The sequence below is a fragment of the Lithobates pipiens genome, unplaced genomic scaffold (genome assembly GCF_037356315.1).
Source record: "Lithobates pipiens isolate NorthernLeopardFrog02 unplaced genomic scaffold, aLitPip1_a1.2 Scaffold_23, whole genome shotgun sequence".
Taxonomy (NCBI): domain Eukaryota; kingdom Metazoa; phylum Chordata; class Amphibia; order Anura; family Ranidae; genus Lithobates; species Lithobates pipiens.
The window spans coordinates 170401946-170424987 of record NW_027507785.1 but is presented as its reverse complement, the minus strand read 5'-3'; the positions used below and the strand labels follow the sequence as shown (position 1 = coordinate 170424987).

General features: G+C 47.0%; 1 protein-coding gene across 2 annotated transcripts in view; it reads right to left on the bottom strand.

The window, feature by feature from the left end:
* The window catches only part of SCYL3 (SCY1 like pseudokinase 3), a 104564-nt gene extending 81805 nt beyond the window's left edge, over positions 1 to 22759 (bottom strand). Inside the window, exons 1-2 of one of the 2 annotated variants that reach the window (XM_077452602.1) lie at positions 22736 to 22759; positions 6171 to 6356 (exon numbers count right to left, since the gene is read on the bottom strand). In XM_077452602.1, the coding sequence (XP_077308728.1) occupies positions 6171 to 6356; positions 22736 to 22744 (195 nt within the window). In that variant the 5' untranslated portion in view covers positions 22745 to 22759. Of the gene's footprint in view, positions 1 to 6170; positions 6357 to 18425; positions 18980 to 22735 lie in introns of those variants that run through there. The other variant, XM_077452601.1, reaches the window with a different exon arrangement.
* Positions 22760 to 23042: the final 283 nt, after the last annotated feature.

The window sequence follows — 23042 nt, the reverse complement described above, 5'->3', positions numbered from 1 at the left end:
AGAACATATGATACACATAATCAATTATATCACATTTCCTGTAAGGAAATCTTTATGTCTTGATATACATCTGGGTGGGTTCCCGGCTGTCCTGAAAGAATCCGGGAAAGAACGTTACCGGTAAGTAACTTCGTTTTTCCCCTAATCGTCTTTCAGAACAGCCACCTGAGAGGATAACCGAGCATTTACCCTTAGGGCGGGACCACAGCTTGAAAGACCTTGTGTCCAAAGGTTTGATCTTTAGCTGACCATAAGTCCACTCTATAGTGCTTTACAAAAGTGATAGAGCTGGACCATGTTGCCGCTTTACAAATTTTTTCCGGCATTGCTCCAGCTCTCTCTGTCTGTGATGCTGCCATTGCCCTTGTAGAGTGTGCCCCGATTCCCTCTGGGATCTGCATACCTCCTAACTTGTAAGCTTGTCCTATGGCTTCTCTTAACCATCTGGCTATTGTGCTCCTTGAAGCTTTGTGCCCTTGCCTAGCTCCAGAAAATAAAATAAAGACTCAGTCTTTCTAATTGTTTTTGTTGCTTCTAAATAATGTAGGATGCATCTCCTGACATCTAAATTATGGAATTTTACTTCTTGTTCCTGAGAAGGATTTGGACAAAATGATGGTAACACAATTTCTTGGCCTCTATGAAATCTTGAGGCTACTTTAGGCAGAAATCCCGGGTCCATTTTAAAGATTATGCAGTCTGGGAAAATCTGGCAAAAAGGGGGGGGGGGGGGGGTCTGATTGATAGTGCTTCTATCTCACAGACCCTTTTGGCTGTAGTAATTGCTACAAAAGAAGATTGCTTTAAGCGTCAGCAACTTCAGGCTGCAATCCCTTAGTGGTTCAAAGGGGTCTGCTGTCATAGTTTACAACACTAGTGACAGGTCCCACTTTGGAAAGGCCGTACCCTGTATTGGCCTCTGTCTGCTCACGGATTTAGAGAGTCTGATTATCCAAGGATTTGAAGCTAAACTTCTTTCCTGGTAAACCGACAGTGCTGACACTTGACTCTTTAACGTGCTTAGGCTTAGTCCTTTGTCTACACCACTCTGTAGAAATTCTAAGACTGCTACTGAGCTCTGTGTTTTGAAGTTGTTCTCTGTGCACCATCTGCTAATACATTTCCATACTTTCTGGTATATATTACGTGTTTCAACCTTCCTGCTTTTCAGCAATGTTTCTATCAAACGGCTTGAGAACCCTTTTGCTTTTAGCAGCTGCTCCTCAGATACCAGCCGGCTAATTTCCACCTTTCCACATGTGGACAGTACACTGGGCCCTGGGATAGTAGGTCCTCCTGGACTGGTAGCAATCAAAGGGGCTCTATGGCAAGTCCTTTGAGCATAGAGAACCACAGTCTCCTGGGCCAGTGAGATGCTATGAGAATTAATGATGTGTTTTCTCTACGTAGTTTTCTTATTACTGCTGGTAGTAGCACTGGTGGGGGGAAAAGGCATAACATTTGCTGAATGCCCACTTCTGCGCTACTGCGTCTACTCCGAGCGCTCCAATGTCCAATGTCCGTGTGTATTTGAGGTTTTCTAATAACCTTCTGGGAGTTTTTGCAAAAAGGAGAAGGTCGTCTAAATAGGCAATGATGGATATGGACTTTAGTGGCAATGGTGCCAGAGCTTCCGCTAGAATTTTTATAAAAATTTTGGGCGAAGATGATGGGCCGAAGGGTAGAGCCTGGAATTGAAGGTGTATGGCAGGGATATGCAATTAGCGGACCTCCAGCTGATGCAGAACTACAAGTCCCATGAGGCATAGCAAGTCTGACAGCCACAAGCATGATGGGACTTGTAGTTTTGAAACAGCTGGAGGTCCACTAATTGCATATCCCTGGTGTATGGTCTTCTTTCCTGTTTCTATTGCTAACCTTATAAACTTCTGACAACTTTGATGTGTAGGTACGCGTCCTTTAAATCTAGTGAAGCCATATAACAGTTTGGGGGTAACAGAGCCTTTACGGAGTATATGGAATTCACTCTGAATCTTTTGTAAGTTATGGATAGATTTAAGGGTTTGAGGTTGAGGATTGGCCTGATCTTTCCTGAGGGTTTCTGTACTCCAAATGTGTGGGAGTAGAAGCCCTGTCCTCTTTCTTCTTTTGATACCTTTACGATTACACCTTGTTTTCTGAGATCCTTTATGGACCTCTTTAAACCTCTGGATTTTTCTTTGTTTTTTGGAAGTTTGGTGGTGATTTTGAGAACTCTAGAATATACCCTTCTCTCTTATTGTCCTTAAAATAAATTGGGAGGATATTTTTTCCCATTGTGAGATGAAGGCCCCCAGTCTTCCTCCCATGGAGACTACTTCATTGTGGGTTTGCTCAGGACGACGAAAAATCGCTCCTCCCTTGCTTTTCCCTCTCTGGACCCAAGGTTTCCTTTGGTTATCTGTCTTGGGCATTGAGAAGCGGGATTTTGTGTCCCCTCTTTGCCTCTTTATTCTGTTGAGGCTGACTCCAAGCTGCTTTCCATTTTAGTGTAAACGTCTTTTTTGTCCGCTGTATAGTCCAGTACCTTTGCTAATACTGGCCAGAAGAGCAGGTCCCCTGTAAACGGGATCAAGCACAGTTTGCCTTTGGATGCACAGTTCCCCTGCCATGTCTTTAGCCATAGGGTCCGTCTGGCAGAATTGGCTAGAGCCGAAGATCTGGCTGCCATGCGTACCAGCTCTGCCGATGCATCTGCGATATACGCAATGCCTCGTAGTAGAGTGGGAAAAAAAAAAAAACAAAAAAAAAAAAGAGAGGATAAAATCTGCTCCTTTGCAGTTCCTTCCTTGACATGTGCCTGAATACGGTTTAACCAAAAAAACTCTACATTTCTGGCCACCACCGTGACTGCCATTGCTGGCTTTAGGCTTCCCACTGTGGAGTCCCATGGCTTCTTTAATAGAGAGTCCATTCTCTTATCCATTGCTTCAGATAAGACCCCCATATCCTCAAAAGCTAAACTTGTGAGAAGGTTGCATCTAGCTTTGTTTTGTTTTTTCCATACTGATTCATCACCTGCAAATGGAAACCGTCTCTTTAAGGCCTTAGAAAAAAAAATGGTTTTCATTCTGGTTCCTGTCATTCTTTTTTAATTGCCTTTATTAGGACCTCGTGCACAGGAAAATTCTTCTTTTCCTGTTCTCCTAAACCCTCATACATTTGATCATGTAGGGATAAAGGTTTCTTTTCCGTTTGTATACCCAATGTGGTATGAATGGCTCCCAAAAGCTGATCTTCCTCTTCTAATGAGAGCTTGTATTGGGAGGGTTTTCTGGAATCCCCTTCCAGTGCCTCACCCTCTGATTCTTGGAAGCCAGAAGCTGCGCTGTCAGGCTTGTCCTCTACCTCCTCCCTAGGGTCTACTAAAGGACTTGCACTAGTGGAGGGTAGTGCTTGTGTCTTTGGTAGTGCCGATTGTACTGAAGGAGGAGCAGTCTGCACCTGTGGGATCTGAAATCCTTCAAAAAAAAGGTTTTGAATGACTCAAAAGGTACTGGATAGTTCCTTAACAGATGCCGCTAAATCATTGCCCTGTTCAGTGGAATGTTCTTGCACTAATTTATTAATACATTCCTTACACAATGCTTTCCCCCAGGAATCTTTAAGTGTATTTTTACAAGAAGGGCACCTTTTTGGAGTTGTGAGAGGGCTTGGTTTTATCTGTTTTCTGCAATGACATAAAGAAAACCCCACAACATTAATACTGCCATACTCTTACCTCACCAGGGGCCCCATGAACCACCCTCTGACACAATGGAGGGACCTTGCCTACCCCCCCTTTTCCATGTACCCTGGGGGGGGGTGAGGATTGGGTGGGGGGGGGTAGTGGTTTAGGCCAGGGGAGTTCCACCCTAGGTTCCCCTTACCTTGATATGGCTGGAGCTGGTCTCTGCTGGAGCAGTGTCCCTTCCCTCTGCGTCCGACATGCTGATGTCACCACAGGGGCCTCCGCTGTCTCTACAGCATATGTGGCTCCTCTCCAGCTCACGCCTGACTCCTCTTCATGTTTCGCGTCCGGAAACCGGAAGCCGCAAACCCGGAAATGTACGCCCCCTTCGCCGGACGTGACGTCACCCGCCACCGATCACAATACCCAGCGTGGTTTGCACTGTTGAGTGCTCTACGATGCTGGGGGTATGAGACAGCCAGCCATGCACCTCCTTGCTCCACACTCGGAGCTGAACAGGAGCCCCTCCGACCTCTATCTGCACTCAGTGATGCGGGGACGGCATTACAAATCAGTCTGTCTTTTGTTTTGCCCAAGCAGCCTCTGCTGCTTTCCAGAACATTTGCCTGAGCCTCCTGACTCTCCTGGCTTGGTTTCCTTAGTGTCTCCCCTCCTGGAGGAAACAAATAACTGAGGAGAAGCGGGGGAGGAGGAAAATTTATGGAAAGCTGGTGCAGGCATTTCCTACAGAGGGGAGGAGCCAAGGTCTCTCAGATGGCTGTCCTGAAAGATGATTAGGGGAAAAAAGCATGTTGCTGCAAATGCTTAAAGCGGGAGTCCGCCGGGACTCCGTGTTTTTTTTTTTTTTTAAAGTCAGCAGCTACAAATACTGCAGCTGCTGACTTTTAAAATAGTGACACTTACCTGTCCAGCGCGCCCGCGATGTCGGCACCCGAAGCCGATCTCTAGATCGACACTCGAGTGCTGCCGCCGCCATCTTGGGTATGGCAATCAGGAAATGGAGCCTTTCGGCTTCATTTCCCGGTTCCCTACTGCGCATGCGCGAGCCGCGCTGCGCAATGAGGACGGTCCCCGCTGCCTCTGGGATCTGTGTGTTTCCCAGCAGGCAGCAGGGCACTTGCGGAAGGGGGCGGGCACTTGCAGAAAGGGGCGTAATGTATGCCCCTTTCCGCAGAGAGCTAGCCAGGAAGTGGGTGCAGTTACCTAGATTATCCAGGTAACTGCACCCCCCTCCCCCCTGAAAGGTGCCAATTGTGGCGCCGGAGGGGGGGGGAGGAATCCGATGTGCGGAAGCTCCATTTTAGGGTGGACCTCCGCTTTAAAAGTGGCAGCTAAAGCTGGGCTTTACTTTTTTTTTGCCAAACAAAATGAGAAATTCCCAGCTCAACTCACCACTTAAAGGGCACGTTCACCTTTAGGCAATGTTCACACTGGAGGCGCTACAGCGCTAAAAGTAGCGCCTGTAAAGCGCCTCTCCTGTCACCCCAGCATGAAAGCCTGATTTAAAAAAAATAAAATAAAATAAAATAAAAGTCCTGCAAGCAGAATCTTTGCAAAGCTCTCAAAGTACCCCTGCCCATTGAAATCAACGGGCAGCGCAGCGGGAGCAGCACTTTTAACCCTTTATTTAGCCGCTGTGTTTAAATCCCCCGCTAGCGGCTGAAAAGTGCCACTAAAATGACTGTAAAGCATTGCTCTAAATAGCAGCGCTTTAACGCCGACACCCCCATGCCCCAGTGTAAAAGTACCCTTACAGAAAAATCTGTAAAAAAGGTAAAACTTACACAGGACCCCCTCTCCACTGCAACCCCCCCCCCCCCCCCCCCCATCGCCCAGACCTGGAGTCCAGCAATCACCCGCACTGACACACCAGCTCGTTGCTTCACCAGTTCAGGGATTATAAATCCCCTGTGGCTCAATCTCCTATAGGTAGGAGGCTTTCCAATTGCTCGGCGCCATCACATGGGCAGCAGAGCATCACATCAGAACCTGTGTAGCCCGCCCTGTCGCCGTAGGCAAAGAGGAGAGCAAGCCGCAGGGATTTTAAATGCCGGGACCGGTAAAGCGGCTATACGTTCTGTCAGAACAGGCGACTGCCAAACTCCAGGTCAGCGGGACTGAGGGGATTTTCTGTAAGGCTACTTTCACACTGAGGCATCTTTCAGGCCCTAAAGGGCTAAAAATAGTGCATGTAAAGTGCCTGAAAAACACCATCTCTGCCACCCCAGTGTGAAAGCACCGCTTGCAGGACAAGAAAAAAAGTCCTGCAAGCAGCATCTTTGGGGCGTTGTGGGAGTAGTGTACACATCGCTCCTAAAACGCTCCTGCCATTGAAATCAATGGCCAGCGCTGCTGATGCGCCTGCAAAGCGCTTTGGGAGTGACACCCCGCAAGCGCGCGAAAAGTGCCCCTAAAATAAACTTTAAAAAAAAAAATTATATATCTTTTTTTCCTCTTAAAAACAGAAGAGGTTGTTTACCCGATCATGTAGAAATACCAGAGCTTGCAAGATGTCATAGATTCCTGCACAAATTTCATCACTTGTTAGTTTGTCAAGAAGCATTTCCAGGGGCTGTACCCGCTCTGTTACAAGGTAGATCCCATCTTCTTCCACAGTACACAACAAGAAACGGAGCAGACATGGATGACGTAAGGTTTTCAAATGCTAAAATACAAAGAGATATATTATAAATAAGAAGGTTAAACAAAACCCACACAAGTGAAGGCATGCCTTTATGAAAAGACACTAGCAAAACATAATACAAATGCATAAATAAACATGCTCATGTATTATTTGTAGCTGGCTGAAAGAGAGCGATCTGTTCTTTCCAAAGCAGGTCTTGTGATCAAACATTACTTTCAGATCTGTCAGTTATCTCATTTTCTATAATGCACTGAAGTCATACAGTCTGATTACCAACCTTCTCCTAGCCTGCTGGTTTATTACTTTCACAGTTTTGCAGCATAAATTAACACCATATAGTAGCGATTATCTGCTGTTTTTGTTTTTTAAACCCCATTATGACAGGTGATAAAAAAATAAAATAAAATAAAAAAAACACACAAACCACACACATCTCGCGGCTACTAAATGTCTTATGCTGGCCATACATGTATGGCTTTTTGTAGAACATTCGTATGAATATTCGTACAAAAATAATTTGTACATTCAAAGAATGAATGTCATATGCAAAAGTTTTTGCACCCTAGTCAAGTTAACATGTTTCACTTGCGTAACTTCTAAACAAAAACACTGTCCAAAAAGTAATTTAATCAATACGTTTTCTATTCTGCTCCTTCAATTTTTTGGAATCTGTGGTTGAAAACAAATGTCAAATTTGACTCCACTAACGATTAGAAAAATCGGACGTTCTTACAACATACATTTCGGAAGGAAAAATTTGTTTGTGTATGGCCAGCATAAGTGACAGCAGGTGCAGGTAACTTGTATCAAGCTAACCGTCTATGAAGGGAGTCGCATGCATATATTACAGTCAGAAAGTCTGCAAAAACACTGCGTTTTTAGGTCTTTAAAGAAATTTTTTTTTTTTTTTTTTTTTAGATAAAAATGTTGATCTCCGAGTCCAATAATATGTACCAGATTCAACCTCTAATAGTATGTACATCTCTTCTGTCTCTTATGCTCAGGAGTGGATTAGATCATTTCGTTCCCTTATTATAGCTGGTTATTTATATTTACCACTGCATATAGATATTAAAGAATAAAATTGGCCTTTTAACCACTTAAGGACCGAGCCTCTTTTTGAGAATCATTTTTTTTTGCTAGAAAATTACTCCAAACATTAGATTTTTTTTTCAGACACCCTAGAGAATAAAATGGCAGTCGTTGCAATACTTTATGTCACACTCATTTGCACAGCAGTCTCACAAGCGCAATTTTTTTTTTGAAAAAAAAAAAAAAAAATACACCTTTTTGAATAAAAAAATAAATAAATAAAAACATAATAAGACATCAATTAAGTTAGCCCAATTTTTTTGTAGATTGTAGATGTTACGCCAAGTAAAATTGATACCCAACATGTCACGCTTCAAAATTGCGCCCACTCGTGGAAAGGCGACAAAACTTTGAACCTTAAAAATCTCCATAAGCGTCGTTTAAAAATTTCTACAGGTTACCAGTTATGAGTTACAGAGGTCTAGTTCTAAAATTATTGCTCTCACTCTAATGATCACAGCTATACCTCACATGTGTGATTTAAAACACCGTTTTCATATTCAGGCACGACTTATGTATGTGTTCGCTTCTTTGCGTGAGCTTGGCAGAACGGGGCGCTTTAAATTATTTTATTTTTCTTATTTTACTTTTATTTTTATTTTATTTTTTAAAAATTGGGTTACTTTTGATCCTATTACAAGGAATGCAAACCTTGTAATAGAAAACCTTGTCATATTTACAATACAATGCAATTAAAAAAATAAAAATAAATAAAAAATCCCCTTTAAAGACAATTAGTCGACAGTGACGTTTGATATCACTTTAAGCAGCCCCCCCCCCCCCCCCCCCCTTGAGGCGAATCCGCTGCTGACACAACTTTTATCTGAAAGCCGAACGTCCGCAGAGGAAAAGGATATCAGGGTTATGGCATCTACTACCATAACATGGTATTCATCTTCAAACAGCCGCCGTATAATGACGTGGTGAAACTTAATATATTAACTAAATTATAGACCATGCTTTTGTTTGAGAATTGTATCCAATTAATAGATTAATTAAAACAATAATCGGCCAACGAATCGATTATAAAAATAATCGATAGTTGCAGCCCTACTGTCATTGTTCTGACACTGGCTGGGAAGGGGTTAACACCTAGGGGCAATCAATGGGGGTTAACTGTGTGCCTAACAATGTAACGTGCACTGCTTTTCTAATCAATGTGGCTGCTTTGCAGGGAGAGAAAAAAAAAAAAAGCCACATCGCTGCTCCATGTAAAGAGCCCTGTGTTGTTACTAAGCACAGGGCTCTGTACTATGATTCATTAAGCTGATCAGCAGGTCCCAGCCATAAATCATTGGTCAGAACCTGCTGACCAACTTGTGCTGTACCGAATCACAGCATAGATGGGTCGGCGGGTGTCCACCCCTTACCCATAAATACCGGATCACATAGGCCGCCGCCCCATAGGAGAGGCCTGCCCAATCACCATATATGTGCATGGGGCAGTCCACAAGAGGTTAAAGGGAGGTTAGACAAACAAGGATGATTCAATTGCCCTCAGGCATCTGCATCACCCCTTGGGGTCTTAAAGTGGTACTAAACTCTTGTAAAAAAATAAAAACATTTGAACTCAAGTATGCATTCATAAAGCAAAAAATAATCTATTTCTCTCAGAGCCGGTTCACATAGGGGTGACTCAGATCAGACTTCAGGTCGCCCTACATGTAAAAATCAATGTAAGTGAATGAGAGCCATCTTAATGCACACTACTGAAGTCGCTCCAACTTCAGAAAAGGTTCCTGTACTACTTCTATCCGACTTGTAGGCGACTGGTACCCATTGATTTCAATGGAGGTTGCCTCCAAGTCGGATCTCCGTCTGTACGGAGGCGTCTCTCACAGAATTATCAGCTCTCAAAAAGGGAACTCCACGCCAAATTTATTTAAAAATTTTGGCGTGGGTTCCCCCTCCAAGAGCATACCAGGCTCTTAGGTCTGGTATGGATTTTAAGGGGAACCCCCACGCTGAAAAAAAGGCGTGGAGGTCCCCCCAGATCCATACCAGACCCTTATCCGAGCACGCTACCCGGCCAGCCAGGAAAGGGGGTGGGGACTACCGCGCCCCCCCCCCCAGCCGTACCAGGCCGCGTGCCCTCAACATGGGGGCGCGGCCCCCCCACCCCAAAGCACCTTGTCCCCATGTTGATGAGGACAAGGGCCTCTTCCCGACAACCCTGGCCGTTGGTTGTCAGGGTCTGCGGGCGGGGGGCTTATCGGAATCTGTCAGCCCCCTTTAATAAGGGGGCCCCTGGATTTTTTTCACAGGTGAATGGGTAGGGGTACATTGTACCCCATACTCATTCACATAGGGTGGGGGGGCCAGTATCCGGGAGCCCCCTTATTAAAGGGGGCTCATGGATTCCGATAAGCCCCCCGCCCGCAGACCCTGACAACCAACGGCCAGGGTTGTCGGGAAGAGGCCCTTGTCATCAACATGGGGACAAGGTGCTTTTGGGTGGGGGGGCCCTTGTCATCAACATGGCACGCGGCCTGGTACGGCTCGGGGGGGGGGGGCACTCGCTCGTCCCCACCCCCTTTCCTGGCCGGCCAGCGTGCTCGGATAAGGGTCTGGTATGTATCTGGGGGGGACCCCCTACGCCGAAAAAAATGGCGTGGGGGGTCCCCCCCAGATCCCGTTAAAATCCATACCAGACCTAAGGGCCTGGTATGCTCCTGAAGGGGGAACCCACCCCGGGTTTTTTTTTTTTTTTTTTTTTTTTTTTTTTTTATTTGGTGTGGAGTTCCCCCTTGAGAGCTCATTCTGTGATTGGCCACGGCAAAAGTCGACTGGCCTGGGGCGACTTAAAGTCATGTTGCAAGTCGCCCCAACTCGTGTTGAAGTACTGTCGCCCCTGTGTGAACCGGCTCTCAGCCACCTGCAAATTACTTAGCAGCTGTGACCCGACTTCCTGCTGGAGAGTGGCTACAATCGGTCTCCATGGTCCCACTGTATGTAGGAATGTAATCGCTCACCTGCTGAGATGGACCTTGGGATTCATAGTGTGTATAGAGCAGTGCACATGACTGCAACTAACATGCATTGCTTGTTCCACATAGACAATAAAAAATAGGAAAAAAAGAAGAGACTTGGAGCTCAGAGGACTTTGAAAGGAGGCAGAAAAACACAGTAACACGATTTTATAAAAAACGTAGATTACAGGGTACACAGAATAAAGGATATAATTTGCCATCACTGCAACAGTCACATCGTGCAACTGCAGCTAAAAAGATGATAAACAGAATATAATTCTATTTCCCATTCCCCTTAAAAGGAAAAGTACTACCACGAGTCACAATAAAGCACTTAGTTCTGCACTCCTGTGACTCATATTCTGCCAACAGCAGCCCAAAGTCTGCTGTGGACTGCCATCACTCAGTTGGTACAGGCTCTGGATAGAACCAGACTTTCATGTGGGGATCCACCCAGATGCCTGGAGTGGCAGCTGGCTCAGCCTCTCAGTGAGTTCTGGAGGGGCAGAGCAGAGAGCTGGTCACTGACAGTCAATGGTTGTCTACAAAGGGAGGACCGAGATTTGAGCGATCAGCAATCTTTTATCAGTCAGTTCTCAGTCTTAGAAATTGCAATGGACACAGATGCTGCATCCACCAAGGTAAGCATCTGTGTGTTTTTCTTTTAAACTCTGCCAAGTTACAGTGACTCAAAACTTTCCCTCTGAATTTTGTGTTTTTTTTTTTTTTTTTTTAAATGTATTGGTTTATCTGAAAAGATTGGCATTACTGGGAGGGAAGCATGAACGATCCCTGCTCCATGTACAAATGCTGAATGTACTGTTTTTTAACCCCTTGAGGTTTCTTTCTACAGCTCCCTTGTGCGATAATGAAGTAGAAAATAGTACAGCCACCTGGGGGAGGACACGAAGTTCATTTCTGTTGTTGATAATTACCATGGCACAAATCCACAAAAGTTATGCCCTCCTCCTGGCAGACAGAGCACGAGGGGATATAGGCTTACAGTGCACAGGTAGCTATGCAAATAACACCTGAGCTGAAACATGCAGGTGGTTTTGATTAAAAAAAAAAAAAAAAAAAAAAACACGAGCTAGGGATCCAAATCATGCCTGGTACATTCAAATGTGTATGCTGTGCTAAAGAAAACAACTCGCCTCTCAGGCCTCTATGGCACTAAAATGTGTCTGCTTACAGCAGCTCGGCCTCGGAGCACTCTGCTTTATACCCAAGAGCCCATTCACACAGGGGCAACACGACTTGTAGGCGACTTGAGTCAGGCAACTTGGACACGACTTGAGTTAAGATCACAGCACGACTTGGGACGACTTCAAAACGACTTGTGATGACTTCAAGCCCGACTTGGGACGACTTACAAGTCGCCCCAGGCCAGGCGACTTTTGCCGAGGCCAAGCAGAGAATGAGCTCAAGGGGGAACTCCACGGCAAATTTCTGAAAAAAATTTGGCGTGGGTTCCCCCTCCGAGAGCATACCAGGCCCTTAGGTCTGGTATGGATTCCAAGGGGAACCCCCTACGCCGAAAAACAGCGTGGGGGTCCCGCCCAGATCCACACCAGACCCTTATCCGAGCACGCTACCCGGCCGGCCAGGAAAGGGGGTGGGGACGAGCGGGCGCCCCCCCCCCCCCCTCCTGAGCCGTACCAGGCCGCGTGCCCTCAACATGGGGGGGTGCCTTGGGGGAGGGGGGGCCTGCGGCCCCCCCACCCCAAAGCACCTTGTCCCCATGTCGATGAGGACAAGGGCCTCTTCCCGACAACCCTGGCCGTTGGTTGTCGGGGTCTGCGGGCGGGGGGCTTATCGGAATCCGGGAGCCCCCTTTAATAAGGGGGCCCCCGGATACCGGCCCCCCACCCTATGTGAATGAGTATGGGGTACAATGTACCCCTACCCATTCACCTGTGGAAAAAAAGTACAAAAAAAAAAAACACAACACAGGGAAAAAATATTTTATTGCACAGCTCCGGGGGTCTTCCGTCTTCGGGGGTCTTCTCGCCGGACTCCTCCGCTATCTTCTTGTAGCTCTTTTACTAGCGGAGGAGTCCGGCTTTCTTCCTCCCCGCCGCCGGCCTCTTCTCCCGACTTCGGGGGTCTTGTCCCCCTCTTCGGTTCTTCTGCCGGGCCACCGCGCCTTCTTATAGCTCTTTTACAGGCGGTGGCCCGGTCTTCTGTCGTCGCCGTCGCCGCCGCCGCCGCCGCCGCCGCCTTCCGTTCTTCTTCTTCTTCTTCTCCAGGAGATGTTGACACGACGCTCTCTCCGGCCGGAATGCCAGAGCCGCCCTGCGCTGCCACTTATATAGGGACAATGGGGCGGTGTCACATGGGTTGATGTCACATGGGTTGGTCACATGGGTTGATGTCACATGGTGACCCCGCCCCCTTACCATGTGACATCAACCCATGTGACCAACCCATGTGACATCAACCCATGTGACACCGCCCCATTGTCCCTATATAAGTGGCAGCGCAGGGCGGCTCTGGCATTCCGGCCGGAGAGAGCGTCGTGTCAACATCTCCTGGAGAAGAAGAAGAACGGAAGGCGGCGGCGACGACAGAAGACCGGGCCACCGCCTGTAAAAGAGCTATAAGAAGGCACGGTGGCCCGGCAGAAGAACCGAAGAGGGGGACAAGACCCCCGAAGTCGGGAGAAGAGGCCGGCGGCGGGGAGGAAGACAGCCGGACTCCTCCGCTAGTAAAAGAGCTACAAGAAGATAGCGGAGGAGTCCGGCGAGAAGACCCCCGAAGACGGAAGACCCCCGGAGCTGTGCAATAAAATATTTTTTCCCTGTGTTGTGTTTTTTTTTTGTACTTTTTTTCCACAGGTGAATGGGTAGGGGTACATTGTACCCCATACTCATTCACATAGGGTGGGGGGCCGGTATCCGGGGGCCCCCTTATTAAAGGGGGCTCCCGGATTCCGATAAGCCCCCCGCCCGCAGACCCCGACAACCAACGGCCAGGGTTGTCGGGAAGAGGCCCTTGTCCTCATCGACATGGGGACAAGGTGCTTTGGGGTGGGGGGGCCACAGGCCCCCCCTCCCCCAAGGCACCCCCCCATGTTGAGGGCACGCGGCCTGGTACGGCTCAGGAGGGGGGGGGGCGCCCGCTCGTCCCCACCCCCTTTCCTGGCCGGCCGGGTAGCGTGCTCGGATAAGGGTCTGGTGTGGATCTGGGGGGGACCCCCACGCCGTTTTTTCGGCGTAGGGGGTTCCCCTTGGAATCCATACCAGACCTAAGGGCCTGGTATGCTCTCGGAGGGGGAACCCACGCCAAATTTTTTTCAGAAATTTGCCGTGGAGTTCCCTCTTGAGAGCTGATAATTCTGTCAAAGTCGCCTCCGTATAAACGGAGATCCGACTTGGAGGCGACCTCCATTGAAATCAATGGGTACCGGTCGCCTACAAGTCGGATAGAAGTAGTACAGGAACCTTTTCTGAAGTCGGAGCGACTTCAGTAGTGTGCATTAAGACGGCTCTCATTCACTTACATTGCTTTTTAAATGTTGTCCGACCTGAGGCGACTAGGGGCGACCTGAAGTCGGATCAGGAGTTGCCCCTGTGTGAATGGGCTCTAAATGTCCAACCACCAAGCTCAAACACAAACAAGATTTGAAAACTAGCTCCTGATATAAACGCACTGTACTAGGAGTGCTCTATAATCATCCGTCTCAGCTCTATTTTCTGCCCAAAGGTCAATTCACAAAGATAATCATCATGTTTGCACTCCATTTTTGGCTGGCGTTAGCAGATGCTCTATGGAGGTGCCTACCGAGGAGAGCAGAGGGGTTGATTTACTAAAGGCAAATTGACTATGCACTTTGCAGAATGCAGTTGCACTCCGCAAGAGCAGGTGCTTCAGAGCTTAGAAAATGAGAAAAAGCTCTGCTGACTTCCATCATCCAATCAAAAATGTTGTTTTTTCCCCATTTTCCTTTGCAGGCGATTGGCTAATCTGTGCAAAGTGAAGAGTTACCTCATTTACTAAGCTCTGGAGCAATTGCACTTGCAGAGTGCAACTGCACTTTTCAAAGTTTCTTTTTTTTCCATGGTCTGAAGATTTCACGGAACACAATCGCAACCAGCACATGGGAAACTGCATTCATACAAGTAGAGTCCCTGGTGCTGTTTAAAAATAAATAAATAAAAAAACCACACACCACTTCAGCTTGAACCACTTACCTCCCTTCATAACCAGGCCATTTTTTTTTGCAATACAGCACTGCATTATTTTAACTGACAACTGCGCAGTCGTGCAAATAAAATTGATGTCCTTTCTTTCCTGCAAATAGAGCTTTCTTTTGTTGGTATTTGATTACCTCTGCAGTTTTAAATTTTTTGCACCATAAACAAAGAATGACCAACAAATTTGAAAAAAAAAAACTATATATATTTTTTTTTACTTTCTGCTATAAAACACAGCCAATGATTTTTTTTTTTTTTGTATCCAATTTCTTCATAGATTTAGACCAATATGTATTCTGCCACATATTTTTGATTAAAAAAAAAAAAAAGTCCCAAGCAGCATATATCTACAAACTATGGGATATTTATTTTTTATTTATTTTACTAGTAATGACAGCAATAAGCAACTTATAGCAGGACTCCAATATTGTGGTGGACAAAATCGGACACCTCACACTTTTTTTTGGGGGACTAGCGAGAATATTATAGTGATCAGTGCTAAAATATGCACTGTCACTGTACTATTGACACTGGCTGGGAAAGGGGTTAACATCAGGAGAGATCAAAGGGTGAACCGTGTGCCTAGCTAATGTTTCAGTGTAGTCTGGGGAGGTGCTTTCACTAGTGGACGACATTGGATCTGTGTTCCTGCTTTACAGAAACAGTATCCATGCTTTCCATACTGACAGAACGGCAATCTGCCTTGTTTACATATGCAGACTGCCATTTTGTCAGTGCACCGAACGATCAGCAGGTGCAGGCAGACATCATCATCATAAAATCACAGGGGGAGTGAGCTGTCACGCACTCATGACCAGACCCCGAAAGTGTAATAATAGTGCGGCCGTTAGCCAATAAGCAGACTATGCTGTCCGATATGGGTGGAGCAGCATAGTGTGCTAAAACCACCTTTCAGATAGATTTACCTTGCAGTTCAAGGGATGTAGGCCAAAAGAAGCCTTCTTAAAATCTTCCACAGCCTGTGATGGATCTGTCCCCAGTTATTTAGGGAAGGAGCAGCCATTGGGACCAGCATCCCCCTAGTGCCATTGGAGGGAGCACCATATGAGCAGTGTGCTCTCCCTGGTTGCCAATGATAAGCTTAGCGGGTGCGACAGGAGAGAGTACACATTTTCCATGTGTGGCCCGAAAGAAAAGAACAGCACTTCCTCCTGGAACCATAGGGAACATTGGTGCCAATGGCCACTTCCCCCTTACAGTACCTGGGGACAGCGCCATCACAGGCTGTAGAAGATTTTAGGAAGTTTTGGCCTACATTCCTTGAACTGGAAGGTAGGTTTAAACCGACCACATTTGGAGCAATTGTTTTTCCTGCAACAAAATCGCTTGATTTCCCCATCAACACAGTCAGTGTTGATGGGGGAATCCCTCTCTCCCATTGTGGTCTATAGACACTCTTATGAAGTATGGTCAATTTTGGATAGTGCACCCCTCCTTCAACAAGGTATAAAATCCTGCCAGTATTTTTCCAAAATGTTGTTTACATTTCCTATTGCCTAGTATAGCAGCAAAATACCATGGGCACTGTTAAGACATAGCTCTCAGACCATGAGAGTCAGACTTAAAGCGGAGCCCCACCAAAAAGGGGAAGCTCTGCTTGGTCACCTCCTCACCCTGTACATTTGGTACGATAGGTACCTGCTTTGTCTTCGGCACAGTGAACTCAGCCAGAGGTTCGGCACCCCCCCCCCGCCCCTTCCCCTGTTGTCAGGCCATTCACAAAGTGCAGTGCACTTCGCGCATGCGGACTGGGGAACCAGCTGTGAAGCCACAAAGCTTCAGTGCGGGTTTCCCTTAGCCAAGATGGCGGCGGCAGCATCCAATAGCAGATTACAAAATCAGTGCGGATGAAGACCTCGTCAATCGCTGGACAGGTAAGTGTCCTAATATTAAATGTCAGCAACTACAGTATTTGTAGCTTCTGACTTATTTTTTTTCTGAAAGAGCCCGGAGCTCCTCTTTAAGAGAGTGACTAACAGAGCGCAAAATATATTTGTCTAAGAATCACATCCAGAAGGTAGCGAAGTAAAAGTAGGACAGGAGAAATGAAACAGTCATCATATGAAAACTCCCAATGGAACATAATGGCCTACTAAACTCAACAAGTCAAGAAGTAGGACAAGATTAGGAAGAAATAAATAAATCTTCTTTTAATCCACCAATATTGGTGGAGGCCAACTTATTATAGAAGGTCTCAAGAGCAGCCCTGACATTAACCACTTGAAGACCAAGCCTTTTCTGACGCTTTTTGTTTACATGAAAAAAAAAAAAACTTTTGTTTTCTAGAAAATTACTTCAAACCCACAACATGATATTTTATTTAGCAGAGGCCCTAGAGAATAAAATGGTGGTGATTGCAATTTTTTTAAGTCATGCGGTATTTGCACAGCTGTTTTTCAAACACAATTTATTTGGGGGGAAAAAAAACACACACACACTTTAACGAATGATAAAAACACAATATATAAATAGTAAAGAGTGTAGACTTATACCAAACATGTAACACTGTAAAATTGCGCATACTCGTGGAATGGGGAAAAGCTACAATACTTAAAAGAGGAGGCCCCCGCCCCCAACGAAAATTTTAAAAAGTCAGCAGCTACAAATACTGCAGTTGCTGACTTTTAAAATATGGACACTTACCTGTCCAGGGAGCCCACGATTTTGGCACCCCAGCCAATCTTTAGATCAGCTGTCGGGAGCCGCCGCCATTCCTGGTAAGCTTTTTGGCATCACAGCCGGTTCTCTCTTGTGCATGCGTCAAGTGTGTTTGAAATTGCCCCAGCAGCGGAGGAATGAGGAGGGGGGCCGAATGAGGACGGCACCACGTCTCCATCAATAACAGGTACCTGTTCCCCCCTGAAAGGTGTCAAATGTGGCAGTGGAGGGGGGAGGAGACAGATATGTGGAAGTTCCACTTTAGAGCAGAACTCCACTTTAAAAATCTCTATAGGTAACGCTTTAAAAAGGTTTACAAGTTACTTGTCTAGGGTTGCAAAGGAGGTGTAGATGTAGCACTAGAATAGGACGGTCAGCGGTTACAGCGGTCGCCAATGTCAGGGAGTTATTACTGCACTCATTACAAACCAATACCAACTTTCTCCTTGGCATACTTTGCAGTCTGAAGAATTGCACCAGGGCGGGTGTTTGGGTGTCGGGGGGTATCACAGCCTAACTGAACAGCCAGCTTTTGTGCAGTCCCCTGGAAGTGTCAGGGGCCACACTTGTATTTTTAGGGTGACCTCCTACTAGCGTGTTATTATAGCTTAAGTAATACTCCAAATACGGGCATTTTATTGTTTTCTTTGGATATGGAGCTGCAGTTGATCTTGGGGTGGCCATACACACTACAATCTGATCGTACAATCTCAGTAACATCTATAAAAACAATGTAATAGAAGGACAAACTTATACAATCCAATTGCATAGCTGTTAGTAGATCTAAAGCAGATTGTATAGTGCAGTGGTCCTCAGCCTCAGTCCTCCAGTACCCTCAACAGGCCATGTTTGGGGAATTTCCCTTGGATGAAATAGCTGTACAAAATACCAAGCCATTGACTCTGATTGCAGGCACCTGGGAAGATGATGGAAAACCTGCCCACATGGCCTGTTGGGGGTACCTGAGGACAGGGCTGAGAAGCTCTGGTATGGTGCTCCCCATCTTGGGCTCCACAGCCTGGATGTCCCTGCTCTTGTGGGACTAAGGGGACAAATGACCCCTCCCAGGAGTGACAGACTGCCTCCTGATTGGCCAGTCCCCTGTGTCCCCACACATGATACATGACAGTCCCTGGAATGTCCAATCCTCGTACCTTAGCGGCCTTATCCACCTTCTCCTGGTTCTCCAGCTGATAGACGAAGACTGAGGCCAGGCGTCCATCCTGGAGCAGAGCCGGGTATATGGTGAGACCGGAGGGCTGGCTCCATGGAGGCTCCTGGAGGGTGAATCCCCTCAGAGAGCTGCTCTCCGATCCCATGAGCCTGCAGCCGTATGCAGGAATGGCTGCCCTGATCCCCGCCAACTGAGCGGATAGCCTGACCCTTCCCTCAACCAGATCACAGCGAGGACCCGCCGCTCTACCTACCTACCCCACCTACCTACTTCTTCCCCCTCCTAGGGCAGATCACTCCTCGGCATCCTTCCCAGTCACTCCGCCAGGCCCCGCACACACCGCTCTCATCCTACTACAGCCGAGCTCTCCTATCCCTATCCGCACACCGAACACTCCACTGGTCACCCGGATATCACCCCTGACAGCGACACAGGACATTCACACTGTGTACACCCTCCTCCGCCTAACCCGGAACTACCTGTCCGTCTGTCACTCGAGACCACACCTCCCTGTACCGCCCACTATCACACCCTACAGGCGTTCTTCGTTGGACTGCACTGAAGAATGTGCCGCCCACTGAAGAACGCCCCGCCCCGTACCGCCCCGCCCTGTAATACAACTTAGAGTCTGTACCGTCCACTGAAGAACGCACCGCCCCGCTTAGAAAGACTGTACCGCCCACTGAAGAACGCACCGTCCCGTCCCGTCCCGTCCACTGAAGGACGCCCCGCCCCATACCGCCCACTACAGACCGTAGCGTCCTGTAATACCACTTAGAAAGACTGTACCGCCCACTGAAGAACTCCCCGCCCTGTAATACAACTTAGTGACGGTACCGCCCACTACAGATCGCACCGTCCTGTAATACCACTTAGAAAGACTGTACCGCCCACTGAAAGACGCACCGCCCACTACACACTGTACCGCCCACTACAGACCCCCCCTCCCTGTAATACCACCTTACACACTGTACCGCCCACTAAAGGACGCCCGTACCGCCCACTAGAGACCTGTAATACCACCTAGACTAGAGGCTGTACCGCCCACTACAGGACACACCGCCTCATACCGCCCAGTACACTAGAGGCGGCACTACCCCTTACCTCCCTCTAGAGGCTGCACCGCCTTGTACCGCCCATTGGAGAGCATCCTCAATGTTCTCTTTAACCCGTTATGTGCTATGCAAGCACAATATAGTGCAATACTCATGTATTTCAAATGTAAAGCGTATCTATGTTAAAAGAATGAATTAAAAAAAGTAAAATCATATATTCATTTCCATATTGTATTCCAGTTATTTCTAGTCTACTACTAATAATGTGAATGATCTTTTAGATAGACTCCAGGCTACACAGGGGACGGATGCGGCTAACAGGGAGACAAAATTCTCAAAACTGATCTCCACTGTCCACTTAATAGACACTTGGCGCTACAAATTTCCCCTCGCAAAAGCCTATTCCTGCTTTTCACCTTCCCACCATGTCCCGCATTGACTTTATTCTTGTATCAAGCACCCTAACGCCACGGATACTGGAAACAACCTTTTGCCCAAGACTACTATCTGACCACAGCCCATACTGGACCTCACTGAGCATCCCCATGGGTAAACCCCCAAAGCCTTGGCGCCTAAACCCATTTTGGTTGTCCCTGCTACCGGACGATGACGAGCTCCCGAACCTATGGAAACAATAGTTCGCGGAAAATGACCAAACTGCCTCTATTGCGGAGATTTGGGACTCATTCAAACTATACACGCGCGTGACCGTTACCTCCCACATAAATGCAATTAAGACAAAATCTGCAGATATCTTTGACAGAGCGCTAGCAGAACTAACCTCCACGGAACGGGAGTATGCCATTAATCCTACCTCAGAGATAGCAGCTCGACTCAAGCTGCAATCCAGAGTGGCAACTCAACTTCAGTTTACAAAGGCCAGACAAAAACTGTTTTTCACGAAGCAGAAATTCTTTGAGCATGGAGAAAAGGCAGGCAAGCTGTTGGCTTACCTGGTACATAGTGAGGATAGACCCCCAGTGGTCATCACGCTACATGGACCAGAGGGCCATCAGATAACAGATCCTCAAAGAATAACTGCTATATTTAGAGACTTCTTTGCAGATTTATACAAGACGACTACAGACCCAACGGACCAGAGAACGGCCTTCTTACATAGCATTACCCTCCCTCAACTGACGACAGACCAGCTTGACCTTCTTGAGGCACCCCTCACTACAGATGAAATAGCCACGGCTATAGCCAGTTTTGCCAGATCCAAATCCCCTGGTTCAGACGGTCTTCCAATCGAGTTTTATTCTCAGTACAGTGAACTTCTTACCCCGAAACTGCTCAAGCTATACAACCACCTGTTTGAAACCTTTTCCTTACCACCATCCATGAGAGAGGCAGTAATAGTGCTCATTCCCAAACCAGGGAAAGACCCGGGATATCCGGAATCATATCGTTCAATATCCCTACTCCAGGTAGACATAAAAGTTCTCGCCAAGGTACTATCCTTGAGATTGAACAAAGTTATCCTTTCCTTAATACATGTCGACCAGGTGGGATTCATGCCGGGTCGCAACACATCCTTTAACCTACGCAAATTGTTCATCAACCTACAGGCTACACACATGGAGGCAGGATCTAGGGTGGTGGTGACTTTAGACACGGCGAAAGCCTTTGACTCGGTGGAATGGGAGTACTTGTGGAAATGTCTGGAGGGGTATGGCTTTGGCCCTAAATTCATTAAATGGGTACAACTGCTGTATCAGTCGCCCACAGCCAGGGGGATGGCGAACGGATGGCCCTCTGAGCAGTTTGACCTCACCAGGGGCACAAGGCAGGGCTGCCCTCTCTCGCCGTTGCTATACGCCCTGGCTGCTGAGCCGCTAGCCATATCCATCCAGGATAATCCAGAAATCAAGGGACTATGCTCAGGTAATCTGATTGAAAAAATCAGTATGTACGTGGATGACACCCTTTTATACCTGGCAGATCTGGGATCCTCCTTGCGGGTGGCACTACATACAATTGAACAATTTGGGACCTTCTCCGGTTTAAAAATTAACTGGGAAAAATCGCAAATATTACCAATAGACAGTTTCCCACCAACCGAGTTACAGACCAGTCTGCCACTTCAGAGAGTTAGTACCATCAAATATCTAGGGATCCATGTATCCAGAATGTCGACAGACTTTGTACATCTCAATATTGAACCCCTTATGTCCTATGTAAAAACTAAGCTGAGGACCTGGGCTCGCCTGCCACTGGGGGTATGGGGCCGAATAAACTTAATTAAAATTGTTCTACTTCCCAAAGTATTATATGTTATATGGCACTCCCCAACATACTTACCTTTGAAATACTTCAAGACTCTAGAAGCCCTCCTCAAAACTTTCGTATGGGGTCCTAACAGACACAAACTGGCATGGCAGACGCTAAAAAACCCACCTGACCTGGGAGGTATGGCACTACCAGATTTCAACCTATACTATATTTTGTCCCAATTATCGCAACTATACCACACTGACAAGACAGACAGGGAGAGGTTCCTCCAGCTGATGTGATCCAAGTGGGCCAGATACGCTAAAGACCCTATTTATGCGATAACAATAAACACCGGAAATACTGGTTTGAGGACTGGTGAGCTGGCCCTACTGCATCAATACAGATGCATATGGGACATTGCCTCCGCTAAACAAGAGATTCCCCAATATAACGACTTCACCCCATTATGGCACAACAAGGCCCTACTTGAATTCTGCCAAAATCCCTGATGTAGATTGCTGGTCCACCTATGGAATCTTCTATCTCCATCATTTACTTACCAATGGGACTCTAAAAACCTTCCACACACTCCAAGAGGAGTACAATCTTCCCAATCATATGTTCTTTAGATATCTGCAAGTCAAACATGCAACCCGCACTCAATTCCCATTGTCCCCCCCTAAGCCCACTTCAAATGTCACTATGGCAATCATCAAAAACACTGATCCTCAAAAACGAATTTCAGCCTTCTACAACCTACTCTCTACCCCAGAAGCAACTAAAATAGCTTATGGACTTAAGCCTCGCTGGGAAAGGGCGGTGGGACCTATCGAGGACGGGGAATGGGAGGAAGCTCTGGAATTCTGTAAGGCAGTTTCGCCAAAACTTTCGGACAGGCTGACCCAAATTTACATAATCCATCAAGCATACCTTACCCCCCTCAGGGTTGCCAGGTACAGAGGCTCCCAGTCCACTTTGTGCCAAATGTGTGGAGGGGAGACAGGAACATTCATTCACTTACTGTGGTCATGCCCCAAAGTACAGGGACTATGGACACAGATAGTAAGATTCCTCCATGACGAAATGGGCTCTCCAGCCACGCTAGACCCAAAAATGTGCCTTTTAGGACTCTTGCCAGACTCGACCGACAGGTACATGAAGACATTTCTACACGAGACGCTATTCACAGCACGAAAGACAATAGCTAGGAAATGGATGAGGACTTGTCCCCCGAGCATTGCAGAATGGAAAGCAGAAATAAACAACACCCTCCCCTACAAAAAATGTATCTACACCAATGGAGGATGTCCTGAGAAATACTACAAAAT